The sequence below is a fragment of the Cherax quadricarinatus genome, chromosome 47, assembly GCF_038502225.1.
Source record: "Cherax quadricarinatus isolate ZL_2023a chromosome 47, ASM3850222v1, whole genome shotgun sequence".
Classification (NCBI taxonomy): Eukaryota; Metazoa; Arthropoda; class Malacostraca; order Decapoda; family Parastacidae; genus Cherax; species Cherax quadricarinatus.
This window is the reverse complement of record NC_091338.1, coordinates 13,310,920-13,332,084: the sequence shown is the minus strand read 5'-3', so window position 1 is coordinate 13,332,084 and position 21,165 is coordinate 13,310,920. Positions and strand designations below refer to the sequence as shown.

Genomic DNA, 21,165 nt, shown 5'->3' with positions numbered 1-21,165 from the left:
GACAGTCAAAGGGTTAAGTGCCTCCTGGTATTAGACAATCTTCCTGGTCATCCTTCAGATGTGGCAGAGTGACTTTCTTGGGACATGAGCTTCATTAAGGTCAAATTTTTGCCTCCTAATACCACTCCTCTCCTGCAGCCCGTAGACCAGCAGGTCATTGCAAACTTCAAAAAACTCTACACAAAAGCTATGTTTGAAAGGTGCTTTGTAGTGACCACAGACATACTATTGACTCTAAGAGAGTTTTGGAGAGATCACTTTAGCATCCTCAATTGTGTAAACATTACAGTGGACCCTCAACCAGCGATATTAATCCGTTCCTGAGAGCTCATTGTTAGTCAAAATTATCGTTAGTCAAGTTAATTTTCCCCATAAGAAATAATGGAAATCAAATTAACCCTTTGACTGTCGCAACCCCCAATCCTGAGGTGCCTCCTGGTGTCGCAAAATTTCAAAAAAAAAAAAAATTATTTTTTCTTATGAAATGATAGAGAATCTTTTCCCGATTGTAATGACACCAAAAAAAGAAATTTGATGGGAAACTGACGGAATTATGCTCTCGCGAAGTTAGCGACCTCTGCGATATTTACAAATTAACGATTTCGCCCACTTTGAGCAGTATTTTTGGCTAATTCCATTGTTTCAGTCGACCAAACTCACAGCTATTTCTTTAGAACTCCATTTTTTCTATCGATTGAGTACAAGAAACTGCCCATTTACCGATTTCAACTACCCAATAATGTGGTCAGGAATTTGCAATTTGACCAGTACAGTACAGTGACACACAAGACCAGTACAGTACATTGACACACAAGCCTAGTACAGTACAGTGACACACAAGACAAGTACACTACAGTGACACACAAGACCACACGAAAATTAAAAAAATATGACAATTTCAAAATAAGGTCCAGAATGAACAATGCAGACATTCCTGGCTCTAAAATAACATTTTCTTTGTTCATCAGTCATGTCTCCAGGCCCCTCTGATATTACTCTTGCTTTCTATTTTGAATTTTTATTCAAACAAAAAATAGAAGACTTATTACTATTATGCAGACTACTGCAATACTGTAATAATTGTATAAATAACATCAACCCATTCATGACTGCATATTAGAATGGCTAGTTGGACATTTATTGGACAATGACATCATTTGTTTACTTTTGAACATTGGCAAAAATCAAACATTTCCCCTACTTTGAGCTCCATTTCCAGGTACTTTTTATAGTACAATCAATCAAAATCAACTCTGTTTCTATAATATGTTTTCCATTCTATCAAATGAGACCAAGAAAATGAGAATACAACCATAAGTACTATACGAAAATAGGCCACAAAGTCGGCATTTTAATTAAAAAAATGGTTGGAGTTTTTTTTTTTTCTCATTATGCACTGCGTGCTCCAGGATTTTTTTTATATGGTGCACACTGACCACACAGACCCATTCTCTCACATGTGGGCCTACCAGCTTTCTCCTGCTTGATTTGAAGCCGCTAGAATTTATGAGTATATATACGTCAAACACTGTACCTCGTAAGACGTATATATACGGCCGCGACAGTCAAAGGGTTAATCCGTGCAAGACACCCAAAAGTATTGAAAAAAAAAATTTTTTACCACATGAAATATTAATTTTAATACACACAAACTGAAGATTACATGCACAGTTACATGACACTTACCTTTATTGAAGATCTGGTGATGACTGATGGGATGGGAGGAGGGGAGAGGTGTTAGTGTTTAGAAGGGGAATCCTCTTCCATTAGCACTTGAGGCAGCAAGTCTTTTTCTGGGGTTACTTCCCTTCTTCTTTTAATGCCACTAGGACCAGCTTCAGTCACTGGACTTCTGTCGCACAACATATCTGTCCATAGATACCTGTACCTCTCGTTCCTTTATGACTTTCCTAAAGTGGGTCACAACATTGTCACTGTACAGGTTGCCAACACGGCTTGCAGTAGCTGTGTCGGGGTGATTTTCATCAAAAAAGGTTTGCACTTCAAGCCACTTTGCACACATTTCCTTTATCTTAGAAGATAAGTAGAAGAAGTAGGCAACTTCTTCAATTTCTCTCTCCCCTCCTTCGAAGCAGTTTCCTCAGGTCTGCCCTCTTGCTGTTCAAGATGATCTAGCAGCTCATCAGTGGTTAGTTCTTCACTGTCCTCCACCACCAACTCTTCCACATCCTCCCCACTAACCTCCAACCCCAAGGACTTCCCCAATGCCACAATGGATTCCTCAACTGGCATAGGATTCTCAGGGTTAGCCTCAAACCCTTCAAAATCCCTTTTGTCTACACATTCTGGCCACAGTTATTTCCAAGCAGAGTTCAATGTCCTCTTAGTCACTTCCTCCCAAGCCTTACCTATAATGTTTACACAATTGAGGATGGTAAAATGATCTTTCCGAAACTCTCTTAGAGTCAGTTGAGTTTCTGAGGTCACTACAAAGCACCTTTCAAACATAGCTTTTGTGTACAGTTTCTTGAAGTTGGAAATAACCTGCTGGTCCATGGGCTGCAGGAGAGGAGTGGTATTAGGAGGCAAAAACTTCACCTTAATGAAGCTCATGTCCCTAGAAAGTCGCTCTGCCAAGTCTAAAGGATGACCAGGAGCATTGTCTAATACCAGGAGGCACTTAAGGTCTAATTTCTTTTGAATTAGGTAATTTTTCACATTGGGGGAAATTGCATGGTGTAACCAGTCATAGAAAAAGCCCCTAGTGACCCATGCCTTACTGTTTGCCCTCCACAGCACACACAAATTAGCCTTGAGGACATTGTTTTTCCTGAACACACTGTGAGTTTCATAGTGATACACCAATAAAGGCTTCACTTTGCAATCACCACTAGCATTGGCACACATCAACAGAGTAAGCCTGTCTTTCATAGGCTTATGTCCTGGGAGTGCCTTTTCCTCCTGAGTAATGTACGTCCTGCTTGGCATTTTCTTCCAGAACAGGCCTGTTTTGTCACAATTAAACACTTGTTCAGGTTTCAGTCCTTCACTGTCTATGTACTCCTTGAATTCCTGCACATATTTTTCAGCCGCTTTGTGGTCCGAACTGGCAGCCTCACCATGCCTTATCACACTATGAATGCCACTACGCTTCTTAAATCTCTCAAACCAACCTTTGCTGGCCTTAAATTCACTCACATCACTAGTTGCTGGCATTTTTTTAATTAAATCGTCATGCAACTTCCTAGCCTTTTCACATATGATTGCTTGAGAGATGCTGTCTCCTGCTATCTGTTTCTCATTTATCCACACCAATAACAGTCTCTCAACATCTTCTATCACTTGCAATCTCAGTTTCAAAAACATAGTTGCACCTTTGGCAAGAACAGCTTCCTTGATTGCCGTTTTCTTGGCCACAATAGTAGCGATGGTTGATTAGGGTTTATTATACAACCTGGCCAGCTCAGAGACACGCACTCCACTTTCATACTTAGCAATGATCTCTTTCTTCATCTCCATAGTAATTCTCACCCTTTTTGCTGTAAGGTTGGCACTAGAAGCTTTCTTGGGGCCCATGGTGACTTATTTTGCAGGTGCAATCACTACAAAGGCTGTGATAATATGAAATGTTCCAGTTGTTGTATGTTTGGAAGCGACCGCAGTGGCTGGCTGGCTTGTAAACACTGGCACCCAAGGGACAAGTGAGGCGCGCTCAGGCCAAAGTTGACGCGTATGGTACGGAACAAATAGCGCTGGTCGGGTTTTTAAGCGCTAGTTGAGGCAAAATTTTTGCGTTAAAATGTATCGCTAGTCAGATTTATCGTTAATCGATGACATTGCTGGTCGCGGGTCCACTGTATAGGTAAGGCTTGGCAGGAAGTGACTAAGAGGACCTTGAACTCTGCTTGGAAGAAACTGTGGCCAGAATGTGTAGACAAAAGGGATTTTGAAGGATTTGAGGCTAACCCTGAGAAGTGTATGCCAGTTGTGGAATCAATTGTGGCATTGGGGAAGTCCTTGGGGTTGGAGGTTATTGGGGAGGATGTGGAAGAGTTGGTGGAGGAAGACAATGAAGAACTAACCACTGATGAGCTGCAAGATCACCTTCAACAGCAAGAGGCCAGACCTGAGGAAACTGCTCCGGAGGAGGGGATAGAGAAATTGAGGAAGTTGCCTACTTCAAAGATTAAGGAAATGTGTGCAAAGTGGCTTGAAGTGCAAACCTTTTTTGATGAAAATAACCCTCACACAGCTATTGCAAGCCGTGCTGGTGACTATTACACTGACAATGTTGTGACCCACTTTAGGAAAGTCATAAAGGAACGGGAGGTACAGGCCTCTGTGGACAGATATGTTGTGCGACAGAGGTCCAGTGACTCTGAAGCTGGTCCTAGTGGCATTAAAAGAAGAAGGGAAGACACCCCGGAAAAGGACTTGCTACCTCAAGTCCTAGTGGAAGGGGATTCCCCTTCTAAACATTAACAACATCCACACTCTCCCCTCCCATCAATCATCACCAGATCTTCAATAAAGGTAAGTGTCAGTTTGTGTGTATTAAAATTAATATTTCATGTGGTAAAAATTTTTTTTTCATACTTTGGGGTGTCAGGAACGGATTAATTTGATTTCCATTATTTCTTATGGGGAAAATTAATTCAGCTAACAATAATTTCAGCTAACAATGAGCTTTCAGGAGCAGATTAATATCGTTAGCTGAGGGTCCACTGTATTAAAATGAGCTAAATGGAAAATTAGGGCTTTAAGCAGGAAATAAAAATCAATAAAAATTCAATGAAAACAATCAAGAAAAATAATAGAGAAACCAATTATACAGTGGACCCCTGGATATCGGCCATTGCTGATGTTGGTCAGATGGGATTTTGGCCGAAATCCTATCCTGGATTTTGGCTGGCAACTCAGAAATTGGCCGTATTGGATATGTCCACCCGCCGTGCCGCATGCGTGTGTCTGGCTGTGCGTCTTGGTGAGTGAGCAACACTCCGTGCATTCATCCATACATTTCGTTATAATCCATTGTTTTTTGTGGTTGTTTATTGAGTGAGACTGAAATAAGCCACCATGGGCCCAAAGAAAGTTCTTTGTGCCAGTCCTTTGGTAAAGAAAGTGAGAAACACGATAGAATTCAAGAAAGAAATTGTAGCAAGTACAAAAGTGGTGCACATGTGCTCGAGCTTGCCAGGATGTATGGCAAATCCAAATCATAAGAGCATAATAAAGAAGGAACACTGCAACAGGCCTACTGACCCATGCAAAGCAGGTCCATGCCACCCCCAACCTAAAACAATGACCACCTAGTCAGGGCACTTCCACTTAAGGAAGGAGCACGGCACCAGACCTGGTAGCCCAAGCTAGTCAGGCTAGCATTTTTACTGCTGAATTGTATGCCATTCTTGTAGCACTTACCCATACTGCATCTATGCCTGTGTCACCATTTGTGGTTGTTTCAGACTCCCTTAGTGCTTTACAGGCTATACGAAAACTTGATACACCTCATCCCCTAGTTCTCCGTATCCAGCTTTGGTTATGCCGTATCTCTACCAAGCATAAAGTTATTGTTTTTTGTTGGGTCCCTGGTCATGTTGACGTACAGGGCAATGAACAGGCAGCGGTCAGCAGTACATGACCTTTCAGTTTCATATAGAGGTGTTCCATTCACAGACTATTTTGCTGTAATTGTTACCCACCTTCACACCCATTGGCAACAATGTTGGTCAGATCTGCTCAATAACAAACTTCATTCTATTAAACCGAGTCTAGGTTACTGGCCGTCTTCTTGTCATCAGTGTCAAGGTTGGGAGACTACTCTCTCCCATCTTCACATTGGCCACACTCGTCTTACGGGTATCTCATGGAGAGGTGCCTTGTTCCTCTCTGTGAGAGTTGTCAGGTTCCACTATCTGTTACCCACATTCTGTTAGACTGCTCACTCTATCAACGAGCACGCAGAATTTACCTCCAACATCATCTCCACTCTGCTGCTCTCTCTTTACCTTCCCTTCTTGCTGACAGACCCTCCTTTAATCCTGATTCTCTCATTGACTTTTTGACAACAACTGATATACTCCACAAACTCTGATGATAATGCCTTTAGTACCCCCCATACCCCTTTCTACCTCAGTCTCTTGCTACCCTCTACCCCTGCACTATCCACTGCCCCGCTGTCCTCCATAACTTAATAATCATCCCTCTTCCTTTTGCCACCCGATACTCTCGCTTCCTTCCCTGCCCTGCAGCGCAGTATGGCCCTTGTGGTTTAGCGCTTCTTTTTTTTATTATAATAATAATAATCCCAATGTTAGGTGTATTCCCCCTTGATTATAATAATAATAGGTGCTGATAAGGTTGAGTAACATGCAACTAATATCTGTAATTAGTTTAATTACTGAAAAATACTAAACATGTACATAAAAATATAATCTTTCATGGTACATTACAATTAATTGAACATTTCAGATGACTAAATTATATGCCTACATTTGGATGGAGAAACCAATAAGAGATGTATTTTTAAAAATGTACTGTAATATTTTCAATAATTAGGTAAACTTTTTTTAATATACAGTATATTTGTTAAAAATTTTGTGTACTAAAAATACTCGAGCAGAGCACAAAATATGAAATGCAATGTCCTCTCTTTATTAGCTTAGGAAATTTTTACTGGTAATACTGTATACAAATGCTCATTTCCATTACCTTAGCACCTTTATGAACCTGCAACACAGTTGCCCCTATATAAATAAAACTAGTTCAACTCTAGCATTTAATATGTGGATAGTGTCCACTTTTTTTTTTTTTTTTTTTTTGCAAATTAAAGTATTATTCAAACCAGAACAGTCAACACTAAAACTTGCATACAGACTGGGTCGATTGGTTTTCCCAGGTAAATATTACACTGAATATTACCAGTGGAAAATATAGCTCATTAAATAATGGGGACATAAATGTATACTGGACCTAACCAATGAAAATATAAAATACTATGTTTAGAATTAATATTATCTTGGACTGTGATTGACATTACTGTTAAATCTATTTTCTGAAACTACTACTATGGAATCACACAACACATTTGATCTGCTAGAGAAATCCACATTAACATAATATGGAGATGTTTTATGTTTATGTTTATTCTCAGGTGTCCAGCCCTGTAAAGTGATTGTATTTTTTCCTGTCAACCAGCCTATGGAGTTTCTGCATCCTTCTGAATATAATTTCTCATATAACACAGGGTCTGAGGTACTGAATACTTCCTCTACTTGGTTCTGATTATTGCTAAAGGAAATTCTGTTATCTAAAAAACTTCTGTTGATTCCATCAGTTAAATTAACTAAAGTTCCAGGAATGCTGGAAGGCTGGGAAGGCAAGTTTACATCAACTTGTCCCTGAGCTACTGAGAGGGAAAATGGAGTCTGTGGATGGGATGGATAATATGCTTGAGGTTGAAAAAAGGAATTTCCTACAGGAGCTTTATTAGATGCATAAACCTGGGGATAAGTAACATTGACATAATGAGGCGAGTGTGTGGGGGAAGTGGCTAAAGCTCTTGCAGAATCATTTAACAGCTGCAAGGTGGTTGAGCTCCGTGTCCAGTCATCCTTGAAGACCTGAAAAGTACCAAAGGCTATTTAAGAAACACGTTTAAAACCTCCCCACAACAACAATAAATAATAATAGAGGTCGGCCATCACTAATCTGGCAATCAGTTATCCGGTTCCACCAGTAATCCGGGCACTAATTTCAAATTTCATCATTATATTGACTCAGAAATTGTGCAGATGGTTGTAAATCTGCAGTAGAGGAGAATTATTATTATAATCAAAAAGCAGCGCTAAGCCACAAGGGCTATACAGTGCTGCAGGGTAGGGAAGGAAGCAAGGGTATTGGGCGGCAGAAGGGGGGAGGGATGATCAGTAGGTTACAGAAAACAGCGGGGCAGGGGTAGAGGGTAGCAAGAGATTGAGGTAGAAAGGGCTGAAGGCATCAGAGTTTGTGAAGTCAGTTGTCAATGAGAGTGTCCGGTTGAAAGGTGGGTCCATCAGCGAGAAGGGAAGGTAAAGAGAGAGCAGCGGAGCGAAGACGGCGACTGAGGTAAATTCTGCGTGCTCATTGATAAAGTGGGCAGTCCAACAGAATGTGGCTGACTGAAAATGGAGCCTGACAATTCTCACAGAGAGGAGCAGGGCGCCTCTCCGTGAGATATCCATGAGTAAGACGAGTATGGCCAATGCGAAGATGGGAGAGAGTAGTCTCCCAACCTCGACACTGGTGACAAGAAGACGGCCAGTAACCTATACTCGGTTTAATAGATTGAAGTTTGTTACCGAGCACAGTAGACCAACGTTGTTGCCAACGGGTGTGAAGGTGGGTAGCTATTGCTGCAAAATAGTCCGTAAATGGTATACCTCTATATGAAACTGGTAGGTCATGTACTGCTGACCGTGCAGCAGTGTCTGCCTGTTCATTGCCCTGTACGTCAACATGACCAGGGACCCAACAAAAAACGATATCTTTATGCTTGGTAAAGATGCGGCGTAGCCAAAGTTGGATACAGAGGACTAACGGGTGAGGTGTATCAAATTTCTGTATAGCCTGTAAAGCACTAAGGGAGTCTGAGACAACCACAAATGATGACATTGGCATAGATGCAATACGGATAAGTGCTGCAAGAATGGCATACAATTCAGCAGTAAAAATACTAGCCGAAGATAGTAAATGCCCTCGTACGACGCTGTCCGGAAACACTGCTGCGAATCCTACGCCGTCAGATGACTTAGAGCCATCTGTGTACACTGCAATGGCATGAGAATGGGAGTGGAAGTGGTCAAGAAAAAGAGAGCGGGAAGCGGCCGTAGGCAGTTGGGCTTTCGAGCAAGGGAGAGAGAAAGAACAGACTCGAACAGCTGGAACTTCCCAGGGGGGTAGGGAAAAGTGAGATGCTACATGAACATAGAAAGGTGGTAATTGAAGAGAAAAGAGCGAATGTAGGCGAAGAGACGGAGTAAACAGGGGCGGCGAAAAAATGTCTGCTAATATCAGTGACCATTCTATAAATGGAAGGATTGCGGAGATCATGAGAGCATACATAGTAGCGAAGGCAATGGGCATCACGGCGATAGGATAAGGATGGAAGGTTCATTTCTGCATAGAGGCTCTCAACAGGGAAAGAGTGAAAAGCACCAAGGCATAAACGTAATCCTTGGTGATGAATGGGGTTAAGGCTAGAGAGAGTAGCAGGAGAGGCCGCTGAATAGATCTGGTCACCATAATCAAGTTTCGAAGTAGAGGAGAAAGTGATGAAAATGATGATGTAACAGAAAATCTCTATTAATATGTTAACTGTATTCTAACCTAACCACTCTGTAATCTGGCACACTACAGGTCCCAATGATGCCGGATTAGTGATGGCCGACCTGCAGTAACAATAATAATGGGTTTTGAATACTGCAGTGAAAAAGGAGGCTAGAGACAGTAGACCCTTCAAGAGGTTCTTTGACGCTGGTGAGAGACTCTTGATCTAGGGAACTGATCTGTGCTCCGGTTCTCTGAATTGAGCCTGAATACCTTCCACCCCCCCCCCCCACATGCGCTGTATAATCCTATGGATTTAGCGCTACCCCACGATTATAATAATTGTAATAATCGAGACAGTAGACGTCATGTTTGAGAGCAATGTATAGTGTAAATATTATACAGAGATTTCAAAGCTTAGACATTAAAAGGTGATGCGGGGTGACCAACAGTATAATTAAGAGTGATGAAGAGGGGTTGTTGATGTAGTCTGGGAATGTAGGGTGGATGAAAAGGGATTTCCTATATGATCCTTGTAGGTTTAGCACTTCCTTTTTGATTATAATAATGAAAAGGGTGTATAAATCTGAGGAGAAGGGGTCCCAGGTATGGAGGAGGGGGTACATGAGCTTTTAAGCATCCAGCAAGCATGTCAGATAGGAGTGCATGGAGACAAATGATTTCTGAAGGTGCTGCTGCTGTGCGAGCACGATAACTTTTACGAAGTAATTCAGGGATAGTGGTCAGCTGGACTAGAGTCCTGGAGGTGCATAGGGCAGTGCCTGCACTATGAAGGTGATGCTAATTTATTAAGTGTCCAAACAAAGGTAAAATCTTGTTACACCTGCACCACAACAGTCATTGGAGAGTATATAATCCTCTTGATACTGCTTTGCTTTCATGCTGATTTCAGTTCCTTCCATGTGTTCTTTATGTCATACAAAAGAAATCCAACTAGAGAGAAATCTGGAACGATACACAAATAACCCGCACATAAAAGAGAGAAGCTTACGACGACGTTTCGGTCCGACTTGGACCAATGACTTTGTCATTGGTCCAACTCGGACCGAAACGTCGTCGTAAGCTTCTCTCTTTTATGTGCAGGTTATTTGTGTATCGTTCCAGTCACGGTATTGTGCCTTTTTTGTTATTTATATAAATCTGGAACATTCATTGGTGGAACAGAGCTTTGAGTCCAGGGATGTGTAACTTGCTTCAATCTATGGATGCAGTCCATAGTTATGACCCATCATGCTTGTTTGGTACTGAGAAAGGTGCTGCTGTGATGAAACTGAAGTGCAATACTTATTTCAAAAAGAAGGCGGATGTATTCTGCTGAGTAGCAACCACAGATGATGTCACCTCAGGTGGAAAAAGAGGCACTTGTCTGCTTGTACAATGGCACACCAAATGAAGGACTGGATGCACTGCATTACCAATAATTTCATGAGATGTCTGCAAGCACCTCTTTTGTGCAGGTTCACATTTGCCATCAAGAGCTGCAACAGTATGATATCACAGGGTTCATGTTTATTTCCAAAATCAGCAGCAGATGGGCAAACTCTTGGATAACCTTTACCAAACACTTGAACACTTCGTTAGTACTGGGGTTTCTTACACACAGGTCTAGTGTGTTTTTATCAAAAGGATCAGTATGAGGAGGCGGCACATGAGAGGGTGGTATGAGAGAGATGGAAAGGTGGCATACTAGAGTGGGTGGAATGTGGGAATGGAAGAAGAATGGGAGGAAGAAGTGAGGCAAGGAGGAAGATTAGGAAAGTGCAGTACTGATGATTGTAATTATCTATTTATGGCTAGGTGAACAGGTGAAGCAGATGAAAGATTTCATTAGATTAAGGGTATAAAATACATTAAGTTGATGAATAAGATGTGTATCGTCTAGGTATCTTCATGTTTTGTCCATTAGCTTCATGCTGGTGGGCAAAACATCTCAAGTAAAGATATTAAGGTGTTGCACATTTTTAAGCAGTCTTATCCATGCATCGTCCCAGACACACATAGGCAAGTCACATTATCCCTCCTGTCCCTATTCACTTAGCAACTAAACGGTATGTGGGTGTTAGTTGTTGTGAACTGCATCCTGGGTCTTTCTTGATTTATTCAATTCTTGAGTTAGGGAGATATGATTACTTAATGATTAAATATTCCAAAACTATGCAAATAAGTCACAATATGCAGGTTATGGCATCTTATGTATGCAGACGTTTCATGTACTAAGGACTTTATCAATTCATACACGCACATTAAACTGTGGATAACTGAAACAGCAGATACTGAATCAGTGGATACAGGGGTTCTACTGTATAGGGTGTGTAGGAGAGAGGGAAATCACTTTCCAGTTAAATGTAGGCCTTAGACAGGGATGTGTAATCCAGTTAAATGTAGGCCTTAGACAGGGATGTGTAATGTCACTATGGTTGTTTAACATATTTATAGATGGGGTTGTAAAAAGTAAATGCTAGGGTGTTTGAGAGAGGGGTGGGATTAAATTATGGAGAATCAAATATACAATGGGAGTTGACAGTTACTTCTTGCTGATGATACTGTGCTTTTGGGAGATTCTAAAGAGAAGTTACAAGATTAGTGGATGAGTTTGGGAGGTTGTGTAAAGGAAGAAAGTTGAAAGTGAACACAGATAAGAATAAGGTGATGAGGGTATCAAACGAATTAGGTAAAGAAAAACTGGATATCACACTGGAAGGAGAGATTATGGAAAAAGTGAATGCGTTCAGATATTTGGGAGTAGACTTGTCAGTTTATGAAGTTTATGAAGAACAAGGTTAACCACAGAATTAAAGAAGAAAAAATAGAAAAAAAGGTGATTGATGCAGTGAGGAATCTGTGGAGAAAAAAAAAAAGTTATCCATGGAGGTAAAGAAGGGACTGTACGTGAGTATAGTGACACCAACACTCTTATGTGGGTGTGACGCATGTGTTGTAAATGCTGCAGCAAGGAGGATGCTGGAGGCAGTGGAGATGTGTGCAAGGGTAACGTGTGGTATAAATATTATGCAGAAAATTCATATTGTGGAAATTAGGTGTGGAGTTACTAAGTACGGTGGATCCTCAGTTATTGGCCGTAATCCGTTCCAGAAGGTCGGCCTAAAATCGAAATGGCCAAAAACCGAAATAATATTTCCCATAAGAATTATTGTAAATACAATTAATCCGTTCCAAACACCCAAAAATATTCACAAAAAAATATTTTTGTGAAGATTAATTACAGTTTTACATACACAAAACAATGAGAATTAAATGAGTGTCCGAGGTCACTTCAAAGCACCTTTGAAACACTGCTTTGGTGTACAGGTTTTTGAAGTCAGAAATGACCTGCTGGTCTATAGGCTGGATGAGAAGAGTGGTGTTAGGAGGCAAGAACTTCACTGTTATAAAACAAAAGTCCCTAAACAACTGGTTTTCCAAGTCTGGAGGATGAGCAGGAGGCACCTGAGTGGCAATTTACATTCCAGGAGGTATTTTTTCACACAGGGGCCAAACACATCATTAAGCCACTCTCTGAAAATGTGCCTTGTGATCCATGCCTTATTATAAGCTTTCCACATCACACACAGTCTATTCTTGACAACATTGTTTTTCTTGAACACTCTGGAATTTTCAGAGTGATACACCAGTAAAGGCTTCACTTTGAAATCCTCACTAGTGTTAGCACAGAACAAAAGAGTAAGCCTGTCTTTCATGTACCTCTGAAATACCTTTGAAGAGTTTCGAGAGTTTCTTTACTCTCTGAGCCCGGCCATGGACCAGGCTTGTCTGGTTTTTGCCTGGTCAACCAAGCTGTTGCTGCTGGAGGCCTGCTGCCCTACATATCCATCACAGCCTGGTTGATCTGGCACCTGGTGAAGATACTTGTTCAGTTTCCTTTTGAAGGCTTCTACACTTGTCCCAGCTGTGCTTCTGGTATCTTCTAGTAAGATGTTGAATAGTCTGGGACCCTGGATGTTGATACTGTGTTCTTATGTTATTTTAGTGCCAGGAATGCCTGCATTGTTTATTCTGGACCCTATTTTGAAATTGGAATATTTTGAACTTCGTGTGAAACTGGCCAAATTACCAATCACTTTACTGGGTAGTTGAAATACAGTGGTACCTCAAGTTTCGAACGGCTCCCAACTCAATTATGTAAGTGTATTTTTTTAAGTGCTTTTGTAAGTGTATTTTTGGGGGTTCAAAACGGATTAATCTAATTTACATTATTCCTTATGGGACCAAATTTGTTCCCATAAGGAATTAAGTTCGTAACTCGAGGTACCACTGTAGTTGATTGGGCGATTTCTTGTGCTCAGTAGATAAAATGGAACACACACTAGCAAAATAGCTCCAAATTTGGTCTAGTGGAACAATGTAATTGGCCAAAAATAGGATTCAAAGTGGACAAAATCGCCAATGCGTAAATATTACTGACACAGCAAAATTTGCAAGAGTGTAATTTCGTCAGTTTTTGATCAAATTTTGTACTTTTTGTTTTATTACCTTCAGAGAAAGATTCTCTACCATTTCAAAAGAATTTTTTTTTTTTTTAAATTCTTGGACCCTCTGGGGAATTTTCAGAGTGGGGGGTCTGGACCCTCAAAAAGTTAATCAACAGTGAAAAAAAAAAAGTTTCCATTTATATTTCCATGCACATATGAAATCAAGATATGAAAAAACTAACATATATTTACCTGCACTGTCAATAATGGCACCAAAGGGTATAACCTTTCTCTTATATGAGCTAACACCATTTGTTCATTAGCATCACGGCGAATTCGTACATGAAGACTGCCAGTGAGTATGAATCCACTAGGATCTTTACATGACTGTGATGCTTTACAAGATGGACTTTCCACTCCTAGTGTCCAGAAATTTTCATGACGAAATTCTAAGACTCCATCTAAGGTAAGTGCTTCACGTAAGCATTTATCCAGTTGTGCAAAAACACTAACTGGGGTGGTCTGTAAAGAAAAAAAAAATGCTTCACAAGATGACCAATAACTTTGCTATCCATTAAATACATCTACTGTATATACTAAACTAAAATATTTTCCTGTACAAAAGCACTACCAGTAGTATATCTACTGCACATTAATGTGTTAAACAAATACAAGATTACATTCCTAACACTTGTAGAGATAATAAAAAGTGTTAACATAAAAAACTACAACTTAAAGATGGACAGGTGAAAATTACTTGATTAATTTAGTGGGCAAATATGTGCTTGGCTAGCATGGTTTTATAAGAACAGAACAAAATATTCAACAATAAAGAGTTAAAGCAGAAAATACAATGACTTTCTACATTTAGTGTGGAAAGTTATTTACTTGTTAATATATTTTATATCTCGCATTATTTTAATTCTTGAGAAATTTATGTTAGATGTACCTGGAGCAGAATGCTGGCTGAGCAGACACACAATGGAAACATTGTGGTAATGGTGAGAATTGCAATGACCAATGCTGCCACACTATCTGCTGCTTGATAGTTACTGAAATGAATATAATACAGGTACTACATAATCAGTAATATAAAACCATTTCAATTTATTATAATATTGCATACTCACTTATGAGAAAATAACATAATTTAGATATATTTGAGAGGAATGAATTGCTAAAAAGACTTAAGCAATTAATGCATTCAAAGTGTTTATGAAAACTAAGAGCCACTTTGTGATTTCTACCAACCAACAACTGAATAGTAAAATTTCCGTCTCCCAGTGAGACAGGGTGACCTTAAAACAAAAAATTTCACCATCACTCATTCTGTGATTATCTTGCCAGAGGTGTGCATATACTACAGTTCAGATGCCCCTCCAAACTGCAATATCCCCACCCCTCCTTCAGAGTGGGGGCACTGTACCTCCCACTTCCAGGACTCTAGTCCAGCTAACCTGTTTTCCTGAATCCTTTAATTAATGTTCCCTTGCTTACACTCCAACAGCACACTGTTATGAAAAAACACTTGCCTCCACTCACTCCTCTCTAACATGCTCACACACGCCTGCTGGATGGCCAAGCTCCTCGAATATAAAACCTCCTTTACCCCATCTCTCCACCCTTTCCTGCCTGCTCTGACCTGTTCTGTCCTGCCTAACCTGTCCTGTCTGCTACAGTGGACCCCCGGCTTACGATATTATTTCATTCCAGAAGTATGTTCAGGTGCCATTACTGATTGAATTTGTTCCCATAAGGAATATTGTGAATTAGATTAGTCCATTTCAGACCCCCAAACATACACGTACAAACGCACTTACATAAATACACTTACATAATTGGTCGCATTGGGAGCTGATCGTAAAGCGGGGGTCCACTGTATGGAATATCCTACTCTGCTTTCTCTACCTTCCTCTATATGCCCCAGCCTGCCCTGCCTGCCCTGGCCTTCCCTACCTGCTCTTCCTTGCCCTTCTGCTGTGGTCTGCCTACCCTGGCCTGCTGTGCCCAATCTTGCAAGCTCTGGCCTACCTACTCTTCCCTGGCCTGGCCTGGCCTGGCCTGGCCTGGCCTGCCCTGCCCTGCCCTGCCCTGCCTACTGCCTCTGGACATTTCAAACTTAAGCCTGTAGTTGTTTACCACTCAGAAAACCCTAAAATATTTAAACAACAAAAAAGTATCTAAGGGAAGGTTGGGTGTTCTGGCATCTTGGAATGAATACAACCACTGGAATATTTAATAAATTATATGACAGTATTCAATGAAGAATGGATGCCACAAATATAGTACATACTAATCTTACATCTACAAACAGATACTGATTACAAATAGGTAATTCTATATCCACATGCATGTGCACATGTAAGAATGAATCAACTTACTACATTTGAAGAATTAGATGATCTATTAATATTGCCAGAAAACCAGCAATTGATATTAGAACAACTGGGTCTACTCGTGGCAGAAGAATTCTTGTTAAAGCTGGAACATAGTTGCAGAGACTGAAAAAATACATGTATATTGTTATTAGTCTGAAAATAAATCACACTGTATATATCAAATGAGACAAGAAAATAAAGAACAGGAGATTTTTGTACAATCACCAATAGCCTGACTAAACCATACCAAGCTGCAATTAGTGGACAGAGAACTGCTCCCAACACAATTTGCACTGAATGACCTACATGGGTTTATCAGTTCATTAAATACCCCACTGAAGTATAACAATCATAAATTCATATGCTGCAACCCCAAAATACCCAGCATAAAGGAAGTGGTAAAGCAAATTTGCCAAACATTTCACTGAAAACCATCCACAGCTCTCTTAACTAAAAGCCAAGGCATATAAAAGTTGAAAACAAAAGTATATAGAATCTAAGTAAAAATAAATACCCCCCTGATAAAGAACAAAGATAAAACCTACAAAGAAAACAAAGATATCACAACACTACACAGGAATATTATTAAGAATTTCTTTAATGCAAATAGCAACTGAGAGTTATGAGCTGAGCAATAAATAATATTGTGGAAGTGAACTCCATACAGGAGTTCATAAATAGGCATGACAGGACTCGCATCAGTTGGTCAAAAGTTAAGCAGAAGCAAGAGCTGGAACTAAACCCCCCTTCCATTGTAAACTCAAATAAAAAGGTAATTATAAGTAGAAAACCATTTAATGAGTTGCTCAAAAGACACTTCCAACAAAGAAAAAAAATTTCACAAGAGAAATGTGTAAGATTAAACAAAAACTTAAGCACATACTGGAATACAGTAGACCATCTATTAAGATGTGCTCTTTTAGGATGTTTTTGCTATATGACGGTTGAAATATTGTGGTGCTGTTTTCATTTTTTTTTTTTTTACAAGTCGGCTCTCTCCCACCAAGGCAGGGTGATCCAAAAGAAAGAAAATCCCCAAAAAGAAAATACTTTCATCATCATTCAGCACTTTCACCTCACTCACACATAATCAATGTTTTTGCAGAGGTACCCAGAAATACGACAGTTTAGAAGCATATACATATAAAGATACACAACATATCCCTCCAAACTGCCAATATTTCGAACCCCTCCTTTAGAGTGCAGGCATTGTACTTCCCATTTCCAAGACTCAAGTCCGGCTATATAAAAATAACTGGTTTCCCTGAATCCCTTCACTAAATATTACCCTGCTCACATTCCAACAGCTCGTCAGGTCCCAAATACCATTCGTCTCCATTCACTCCTATCGAACATATTCATGCACGCCTGCTGGAAGTCCAAGCCCCTCACCCTTACCCCTTCCTTCCAACCATTTCGAGGACGACCCCTACCCCGCTGTTTTCAATTATGGTGCCATATTTATTTAATGGTATAAATACAAAGGAAATAGTGGCTATAAGATGATACTCAGACCCATGCACATACACTTCACCATATTCCAAATGGCCTGGCTTTGCTACCTCTACAGTTGGTTTCATTTCATGTATGAATTCTGACTTTACAGTTGGCTGCAATCTATGTATGAACCCCACCTCTATAGTTCATCTGAATCCACATGGTTGCAATTTGTGGATGATAGCTACCTCTAAATCTGGAAAGTATGACTGTCTCAAAGTCCATGCTAAAAAAAAGTCCTAAACCTTTGCCTAGACAAATCACAGTGGTAGCAAGATACACCTCCAGTCAGATTAAGAGGATTGGGCATACACAAAACCCTCACCATTATGAGTTAACCAAACTCCACACTTCTCACCACTGTGAGTTAAATAGCTGCATTTCACAACATTATACAGTAACTCTTTTACTTACACTTCTAACATTATTTATCATATGCTCCTCAGGCTACTCTTTCAGTTTTCAGGTTCATGTCACATCAATAAAGAGGCTGAGAATATGCAACAGATCATCCAGTGGTGTTATAACATGGATGTAACCAAATAATGAATGTATAATGGCAGGGATCATCATTTAGATATCTCAGGCTATAATTATTTAATTTTTCATTATTCATCATCAAATGACACTACATTTTCAAAATACTTCCCCAGGATAATCCCAAGATGAATAATAGTGTACTTCTTAATTTGTTACAGAAAATTATTAAAATGAATCTTGAAAATGCTTATAAAGTTTCCTCATTACTGTTGCTTTCTTGCCAGCATACAATCATACTTCAATGTGCTTTTGTTATTATTATTATTATAATCAAAAAGAAGCGCTAAGCCACAAGGGCTATACAGCGCTGCAGGGTAGGGAAGGAAGCAAGGGAATTGGATGGCAGGAGGGAGGGGGGATGATCAGCAGGTTACAGAAAACAGCGGGGCAGGGGATAGTACGGGGGTAGAGGGTAGCAAGAGATACAAGTAGAAAGGGCTGAAAGTATCAGAATTTGTGAAGTAAGTCAGTCGTTGTCAAAAAGTCAATAAGAGAGTCCGGATGAAAGGTGGGTCCATCAGCGAGAAGGGAAGGTAAAGAGAGAGCAGCGGGGCGAAGACGACGACAGAGGTAAATTCTGCGTGCTCGTTGATAAAGTGGGCAGTCCAACAGAATGTGGCTGACTGATAATGGAGCTTGGCAATTCTCACAGAGAGGAGCAAGACGCCTCTCCATGAGATATCCATGAGTAAGACGAGTATGGCCAATGCGAAGACGGGAGAGAGTAGTCTCCCAACCTCGACACTGGTGATAAGAAGACGGCCAGTAACCTATACTCGGTTTAATAGACTGAAGTTTGTTGCCGAGCATAGTAGACCAACGTTGTTGCCAACGGGTGTGAAGGTGGGAAGATATTACAGCAAAATAGTCCGTACATGGAATACCTCTATAAGAAACTGGTAGGTCATGTACTGCTGACCGCGCAGCAGTGTCTGCCTGTTCATTGCCCTGTACGTCAACATGACCAGGGACCCAACAAAAAACAATATCTTTATGCTTAGTAAAGATGCGGCGTAGCCAAAGTTGGATACGGAGGACTAAGGGGTGAGGTGTATCAAATTTTTGTATAGCCTGTAAAGCACTAAGGGAGTCTGAGACAACCACAAATGATGACACAGGCATAGATGCAATACGGATAAGTGCTGTAAGGATGGCATATAATTCAGCAGTAAAAATACTAGCTGAAGATAGTAAATGCCCTTGTACGACGCTGTCCGGAAACACTGCTGCGAATCCTACGCCGTCAGAAGACTTAGAGCCATCTGTGTACACAGCAATGGCATGAGAATGAGAGTGAAAGTGGTCAAGAAAAAGAGAGCGGGAAGCGACCGTAGACAGTTGGGCTTTCGAGCAAGGGAGGGAGAAAGAACAGACTCGAACAGCTGGAACTTCCCAGGGGGGTAGGGAAAAGTGAGATGCTACATGTACATAGAAAGGTGGTAGTTGAAGAGAAGACAAGAGCGAATGAAGGCGAAGAGAGAAGGGACGGAGTAAGCAGGGGCGGCGAACAAATAAAGAATGTCTACTAATATCAGTGACCATTCTATAAATGGAAGGATTGCGGAGATCATGAGAGCGTACATAGTAGCGCAGGCAATGGGCATCACGGCGATCGGATAAGGATGGAACGTTCGCTTCTGCATAGAGGCTTTCGACAGGGGAAGAGCGAAAAGCACCAAGGCATGAACGTAATCCTTGGTGATGAATGGGGTTAAGGCTAGAGAGAGTAGCAGGAGATGCCGCTGAATAGATCTGGTCACCATAATCAAGTTTCGATAAAATAAGGGTGGAATGTAGGTGAAGGAGGGTTCGACGATCAGCTCCCCACGAAAGATGAGCAAGGGTTTTAAGAAGGTTCAGCCGGCTGTGACAAGTTGCCTTCAGAGAGGTAATGTGAGGTTTCCAGGATAACCTACGATCAAAGAGGAGGCCCAGAAACTTGACTGTATCACGTTCAGGGATACGTGAGCCATAGAGGTACAAAGGATGATCAGAGATGACAGAGCGTCTAGTGAAAGTGATTTGGTGGGTTTTAGTGCTGGAAAATTTAAACCCATGTGTGGTAGCCCAATTGGAAACACGGTCGACTGCATGCTGGAGAGAAACTGTAAGGAGGTGACAGTCAGCGCCTGCACAGGCAATAGCGAAGTCATCAACATAGAGTGATGACCAAATATTTGATGGAAGACTAGAGGCCAAATCATTAATAGCAAGGAGAAAAAATGTTGTGCTCAGAACACATCCCTGGGGGACACCTTCAGCTTGGACAAAGTCCGGGGAGAGCACATTATTAACCCGAACACGGAAATGCCTGTCAGTTAAAAAGTTCTTAAGGAAGGATGGTAGATTGCCTCGAAGGCCTAAGGAGTGGGCTTGGGCTAAAATATTATACCTCCAAGTTGTGTCATATGCCTTCTCAAGGTCAAAAAATATGGCAATAACTGAGTGGTTATTCGCAAAGGCATTACGAACATACGTATCCAAGCGCAGTAAGGGGTCTATGGTAGAACGTCCCTTACGAAAGCCATATTGACGAGTGGAGAGACTGTTGTGTGTCTCTAAATACCACACTAAACGTCTATTTACTAGACGTTCCATTACTTTGCAAACTGCACTGGTAAGAGCAATGGGACGATAGTGGGAGGTTTCATGTCCCGTAGTGCCTGGTTTGCGGAAAGGGAGAACAATGGCGGATTTCCACAGCTGTGGAAGAACTCCTTGTGACCAAATAAGATTGTAAAGGCGTAATAGGACTGCAAGGGCTGACTGATGTAAATGTTGTAGCATACGAATATGAATGTCGTCGGGCCCAGCTGCCGATGATCGACAAGCTGAGAGTGTTGCCTCCAGTTCTTGAAGTGTAAAAGGCACATTATACTGTTCTTCTCTGAGAGAAGAAAAGTCCAAGGGTGCTAACTCTCTGGCAGACTTTGAGGAAAGAAATGAGGGGCATAGATGGAGTCCCTGAGAAATACGGACCAGATGATTGCCAATTTCATTGGCAACATCTAGTGGGTTTGCTATATCAA

The 21,165-nt window shown here is 40.9% G+C and overlaps 1 protein-coding gene across 4 annotated transcripts in view; it reads right to left on the bottom strand.

Annotated features, from left to right (window-relative positions):
• Window positions 1-6,343: 6,343 nt before the first annotated feature.
• LOC128696468 (zinc transporter 6-like) overlaps window positions 6,344-21,165 on the bottom strand; it is a 72,387-nt gene continuing 57,565 nt past the window's right edge. For 3 of the 4 annotated variants that reach the window (XM_070094690.1, XM_070094693.1, XM_070094692.1), the window contains 4 exons: window positions 16,103-16,222; window positions 14,671-14,773; window positions 13,974-14,243; window positions 6,344-7,586 (listed from right to left, as the gene is read on the bottom strand). In XM_070094690.1, coding sequence (XP_069950791.1) covers window positions 6,978-7,586; window positions 13,974-14,243; window positions 14,671-14,773; window positions 16,103-16,222 — 1,102 coding nt within the window. In that variant the 3' untranslated portion in view covers window positions 6,344-6,977. The remainder of the gene's footprint in view (window positions 7,587-13,973; window positions 14,244-14,670; window positions 14,774-16,102; window positions 16,223-21,165) is intronic. The other variant, XM_070094691.1, reaches the window with a different exon arrangement.